The sequence below is a fragment of the Thamnophis sirtalis genome, unplaced genomic scaffold, assembly GCF_051295495.1.
Source record: "Thamnophis sirtalis isolate CommonGarterSnake01/CBP01778 unplaced genomic scaffold, rThaSir2_p1.2 scaffold_2, whole genome shotgun sequence".
NCBI lineage: Eukaryota > Metazoa > Chordata > Lepidosauria > Squamata > Natricidae > Thamnophis > Thamnophis sirtalis.
Window position 1 is genome coordinate 111,262,568 of NW_028261382.1, and position 6,297 is coordinate 111,268,864.

General features: G+C 50.8%; 1 protein-coding gene across 2 annotated transcripts; it reads right to left on the reverse strand.

Annotated features, from left to right (window-relative positions):
- Positions 1-260: 260 nt before the first annotated feature.
- Positions 261-5,647, reverse strand: MYC (MYC proto-oncogene, bHLH transcription factor). 2 transcript variants are annotated; one of them, XM_014058285.2, is made up of 3 exons: positions 5,526-5,647; positions 3,694-4,424; positions 261-1,315 (listed from the first exon to the last, which is right to left on the reverse strand). In XM_014058285.2, the coding sequence occupies exons 2-3, from the start codon at positions 4,406-4,408 to the stop codon at positions 741-743; spliced, it is 1,290 nt and encodes a 429-aa protein (XP_013913760.2). In that variant the 5' UTR covers positions 4,409-4,424; positions 5,526-5,647; the 3' UTR covers positions 261-740. The 2 variants fall into 2 exon arrangements, with proteins under 2 accessions (XP_013913760.2, XP_087562812.1); XM_087706686.1 differs by lacking the exon at positions 5,526-5,647 and adding an exon at positions 4,660-4,740.
- Between the last annotated feature and the right edge of the window lie 650 nt (positions 5,648-6,297).

Here is a 6,297-nt window from a genome sequence, read left to right on the forward strand (position 1 = left end):
ACCTCTGTTTTAGGATTTTTCAAGACGCTCAAACCACTTTAAAAACTTAAGAAAACACACTGTATATAGCCGGTTACAATTTTACGGGAAATAGTTTATTTATCTATAAACACAAAATAAAATCAGTTCTTTTTTTAAAAAAAAAATGACAAAAAAGGTACTTAAATAAGAATGATCTGTGAGAGATGTTATGGCACCAAAAAAATTCAAGACAATTTATAAATTCAGTGGCCACAACCATTTGAGTATGATCTGCTGAGGGATCTTTTTTTTTTTTAACCTTTTCTATAAAGATTTTTTTTAATTAAAGATATGTACATATCATTTAGGCTGTGTAAATATTTTACAAGAACTTTGACAACAGTTCAGCCTGTCCAAAATCACTTTTTTAAGAGAAAAAAAAATGCTTTAAATACAAAAAAGAAAGTGGAAAAACTTCCTTATCCCCCCCCCCACCCCTCCAATACATCCCCCCCACCCCTTTGCAAGCATAAGCTTGCACCCCAAAATTTTCATTAGTTCTTAGACGCTGGACGGCTGTTTGGCATGCATTCGCAAAGAGTTCTGTGGTTTTTCAAAATGGAGTCCATTACGATATTTACGTGAGGCTGAATGTCTATGAGACGCGCTAAACGTTTTCCACACGTTTATGTCAGGTTGATATTTTACCCCTTTCTAGGTCCACTTCTCTCCCCAATGTTTATAGTATTAATAGCAACACTTAAATTGTTTTTTTTTTTTTAAATACAAGAGTTCCTCAACTGTTGAAGTTTGTTTTTGAGTTGTTCGTGTCGTTTCCTCAGATGCTCCTTTTCCGCTAAGAGTCTATGCTCCTCGGATTGGATCGAGAGGACATATTCGGTGGCCTTTTTAAGGATGACAACTTTAGGAGCTTTTTCATTATTCGCGACTTCGGGGATCTGGTCACGCAGCGCAAAGAAACTCAGTTTTAGCTCATTCCGCCTCTGCCGCTCCAGGACGTTGTGCGTTCGCCTTTTGTCGTTTTCTTCAGAGTCCGAGGTGCGCGGACTCGAACATTTGCGGTTGTTACTGATTTGTTTCAAAACCCGACCATTGTCCAACTTTAGCCTTTTGCTGGCGCTGTATTCGTGGCGCGTGGAAGGAGGGGCGGCATAATTGTGTTGGTGGATCGGGACATGGCAACGTTTGAGGACCAGTGGGCTGTGAGGGGGCTTACTGTGACCCCCGGATGTGTGTCCAGCGGACTCGGATTTCCTGGCTGAAGGTTGCCTTTTTTCCACAGTAACCACATCAATTTCCTCTTCCTCCTCTTGTTCTTCTTCTTCTTCCTCTTCTGAAAATAAATAAATAAAAGAAGATAGAGAGATAAAGTTAATTTTTTATTTTTTTTTCTCCTAGAGGCTTGAATAATATTAATAGCAACACTTAAATTGTTTTTTTTTTAAATACAAGAGTTCCTCAACTGTTGAAGTTTGTTTTTGAGTTGTTCGTGTCGTTTCCTCAGATGCTCCTTTTCCGCTAGAAAAAAAATGGGACGTTGGGATTAGCCTCCCTTAATCTGTCTGTCTTTGGCCAACTTGGAGGCCAGGAACTGTAGATAAAACACACAAAGCTTCTAAAAAAATGAGACTTCTCTCTAAAAAGGGGCAGATCTTAAAAAAAAAAAAAAAAGTTTATTATGCAATTGAGGATGCAACTCCACGCATCTCCACCAAGATGACAATCCCAAAGAACTAATAACTGAATCCTGGCCATCTCTCGGATGTTGAAATTGCAGAATTGCATAACTGTGCGAGCATCTGAGCCAAGAAAAGTCAAGTTTCTAGGCTATTTAAAACAAGGATGACATCTGTCTCGGGGGGGGGGGGGCATCCTTCTCCACCCTATGCCAGCTTTCCCCCCCCCCAACCTCTGGTGAAGACAACCAAGTCATATTCTGAAGGTGGCGAGGACTAAAAATTCCCACGATCCCTTCACACCTAAGGGCTGCTTAGGAGGAGCTGATGTTCAACATTTGGGCCTAAGGCTATCCTAGATCGTCCACCCACAAGCCAGTGTGTGGAATGTGAGAAAGTGAAAAAAGAAAAAAAAAAAAAACCTTGGCACCACACCCAGCTCTTTGTTAAGTTTTAATGGCCAGGAGCAATCCCTATTTAAACCTATCCTGGGAATCCTGCAATCCTATTATTCAAGCATGTAACAATGCAGCCTGGAAAAAAAGAGGGTGCCTGCCCCCTCCCAATGATTCTCCAAGACCTTTTTTTCTCTCCTCGCCACTTGTATGTGTCAACCAGATCAGGGGTCTCCAAGCCTTGGCAACTTTTGAGCCTGCAGGACTTCAACTCCCAGAATTCCCCAGCTGGCTGGGGAATTCTGAGAGCTGATGTCCTCCAGGCTCAAAAGTTGCCAAGGCTTGGAGACCCCCTGTAACCAGAAGACAAGCCCGATTAAAGCCCAGCCAGTAGATTTAAACTTCCCGGTCTGTAGCTAGCTCTGAGCTGACCTCATTAGACCCAATTGAAAAAAAATACTTTTTTGGCTTTGATCTGCCTAGGGGACAAGTTTTTCTAGGAATTGCAATTCCTGGGAAGCTCGGCCCCTGTGTGTCGCTAACGTGGCAGCGTAATAAGAGTACACACATATGCTGGGAGGGAGAGGGAGGTGCTGCGCAATCGAAGTATTTGGGGCAGGGGGGAAGAGAAAGAGCAGACGCGGTTCTCAAATGCTCAGCCCAGCCAACATGTGATGTCAGGGATAAGGAGGACATTCCATTTGGCTATTGTTATCGCTGTGGTTACGCAAGTCAAACTTTCTAGAAGTTCCCGCTTTCTCTCTCCCTTCAAGAGGAAAAGGTGTTCAAACACCCAATTCCCCCCTACCACCTCAAAAACAAAATAGGGGGGGCAGCCAGTTCCTAATAATCCCTGTCTGAAACTTCCACACACACCCCTTTTTTTGGAGTGGCATTATTAGAAGTCCCAAATGAAAACAGAACCAATTTAAATCCTTAGTGGGGACCCCTGAAACTCTCACGAGGACACACGAAACAGCCTGGCAATAATCTCCCTTCCCCCTTTCGCAGCCTCGCTGAGCCTCTCTGTACAATGGGAATATTTCATTCCCGCCATATGGAAGGAGGAGGAAGCTGGGCTGATTCACTGTTGAAAGGAGCCACTCCAAGCTGCTTCAAGGCAACTGCAGAAAAGCCAGGCACACCTGAAAACAGGGCCAGGTGGAAGTGGTTCGAGGCCAAGTTTAGACCTTGAGTTTTAAAAATAAAATAAAAAAGCCCCCCCCACCCCCCCCCATATCTTAGTTGGCCAGTTAATACCTGGCTCAGAAGTGCCACTGTGAAGGTATGACTTTTCAGCTGGCGCTTGAGAAAGCGGTTATGTGTGTCCATGAGAATGCACACACCGCTTTGCATTTTGGTAGTTTGCTGGAACAGTACCCAATGAATTACTCCAGCAGGCAGTTATCATAATACTAAGTGTAGTATTTCCAGTTTGACAACTTCCTAACCTCACCTACAAGTCCATGCTTTGCAAATGCCCAGGGGCCCTGTTCTAAGCCCCACTGGGACTGCTGGCTCCTTTCACCCTTCTTCACCCAAATCCCACCTTCTAGAGGGGGCACGCCCCTCCTTCCCCAACCCGCACCCCCCCCCCAAGTGTGGGAAAGACCCCCCTAAAAGAGAAGCCCACCGCTCACCTGAATCACTGCTGGTGGTTGGGGGCGTATCTTGGCCGAGCAAGGAAGCCGGGCACGGGTCAGGCGAGGAGGCAGACGCTTCTACAGCTTTGGGGGTCTTCTCCCCCAAAGGGTAAGGAAAGACCACCGAGGGGTCAATGCACTCGGCTGCAGAGGCCCCCAGGTCTTGCAGGTAGGAGCTGCTGCTGCTGGGAGAAGAGGCAGAACTGTGCGAGGAAGACGACGGGAGGCCACTAACGCTGCTGTTCCCACTGCGGAGGGACAGCGGGGACCCCGCCCCGTCCCGACGGGCCGCCTGGTAGGAAGCAAGTTTCTCCGAGACCACCTTCTGGAGCTTGGCTGCCGCCGAGCCCCCGCTCCACATGCAGTCCTGGATGATGATGGACTTGACGAAGGCGTCGTCGTCTGGATCGCAGATGAAGCTCTGGTTGACCACCTCGCTGCCCAGCAGCTCCGTCACCATCTCCAGCTGGTCGGCATGGGAAGGGAAGCTGCTGGACCGGCGGCTGGGCGAGAGAGGCGGTGTGGGCAGCAGCTCAAATTTCTTCCAGATGTCTTCGGACGGGGCGGGCGGCTGGAGCTCGCAGCCCCGGTGGTGGCCCGAGAGGTAGAAGTTCTCCTCCTCATCTTCATAGTAGAAGTAGGGCTGGATGGAGTCGTAGTCGTAATCGTACGCCCGGCTGGGATAACTCAAGCTCGGGACAGTTAGGGGCATGGCACTGGAGGGTTGCCTGGCAAGAAACGGGGAGATGGTTAATGGGGCAAGTCGCTACCAACTCTACTCTACTCCCAATAGAAAAAAAAAAATCAGCTGTCCCGCACGGAGAAAACTCGCGTGGCAACTACTCCGGAATTACTATCTCGCTTGGGATGCGCGTTCAACCCACTCCAGAATTTGGGAGCAATTCGGGTTCATTAAAGTCGCGGGGGGCTACTCCGGGACGCAACACAAGGCGACGGACTTACGAGGGGTCGGAGCGCAGCGCAAGAATCCAGCCCAGCCGCCCCTCCCCACCCCACCCCCCGGCCAGCTGGCCAAACGCCGCCTGCCCAGGTGAGCCCTGAATCCGACCGCTCCTCGGTCGAGGCGCGGCACAGCCGTTCCAAGCGCGGCTGCTTTTTTTTTTTAACGGGTGGCTTCGGCTACACCCCCCTTCCTTCCTCGGGAGGCGCCACCCAGAATCAAACCAACTCCACGGCTTTCATGCCCCGGCTCTGCTGCTCCCGGGCGCCACCTTAAAAAAAAGAAAGCCAGGCGAGCGAGCGGGCAGCTTTCCAGCAGCGCCTGTCCGGGATTTAACTCCGGGCTCCCGCCGCGCCGGCGTTAGTTCGCGCTCCGAGCGGCACTTTTCGTGGCGCGCGGGGGTCAGGAAACCTCCCCTTCGGTTCCCCTTTCTCCACTCCGCCTCTCTCACTTCGGCTCGGATCAGCCCGCAACCGCTGGTAGTAAGAGAGTATTCCGCGCAACGCCCCGTCCTTCCCCCTTCCAAACGGACCTCGCCACCACCCACATGAAGGCGAACGCCCGGCAAAAAAAGCAACAACAAAAGGGTTCCAAAGCGGGGAAAACCCGACACGAAGCGCCAAAGCGGCTGGGGAAAGTCTTCCAAGCAGAGGGTTTTCTTTTGCAAACAGCCGGGCTTGCTCGGGTTGCCTTTGGAGAGGAGGTTCGGCAAGCGGCGTTTAGGAAGAGCCGCTTGCCTTTCGCCCGGGAGAGGGGTTGATTCGCCCCGGGCCGGGAGATCGGAGCGACGGAACAAGCAAAGCGAAGGAAAGCAAGCATTAAGACTTGCCCGAACGGCGAAGCTTGGACACACGCTTCCAAAACTTACCGGTTCTTTTTTTCAGATCCCGGCCAAGACTTGCGGCTGGAAAAGTCCCAAGATCGGTGCAAAAAATTAATAAGAATAGCACAATCCAAGTCTTTGCAAAAAAAAAAAGCAAGACCACCCCGCCGAGGGGGGGGCGGCTTAGAAGGAAAGGCGCGCAGTTGCACCGTCTGTTCCTCCCGGCGTCTCTTTAAACGGTGCTGGAAGCAGCAGCAGCAGCGAGGATATTGTAAGTCCACAGCGGCGTCTCCAAGCTCCGAAATCCCAGGCTGGAGAATCAAAAAGCCTTTTTCTTCCCCCCCTCTCTTCTCCAAAAGCGCCGGCTCGGGAACGAAAGCCAAGGGGCGGGGAGGGTGGGGGGAGTGGAGTGGAGCTTCGTGCACGCGCGGATCCCCAACGCTGGTATTTATTTACGATGCCCCAGCTTGGAGGGCGGCAATAGCGGCAGCGGCAGCGGCTGCAGCAATTCCTCCTCCTCCTCCTCCTTCGGTGGAAGCTCCGCTCCCTCCCCCCGTGTCGCCTCTGAGCTGCAGGACTCCGCCGCTTTGCTTTATAAGCCCTTGGCCGCTGCTCCGCCTTCCGTTTTCCCGCCAACCGGCCTCCCCTCCCCTCCCCTCCCCTCCGACCCCTCCCTCTTCTCCCTTTTTTTTGCAAGGGAACAGCCTGGGTAGAAGCTGGTAGCAAAGCAAGGGGAGCGCGTAGAGGGAGAAAAAGGAATGATAATAATAATAATAATAAATCCACGCACGGACACGCTCGCGCGGGGAAAGGAGGA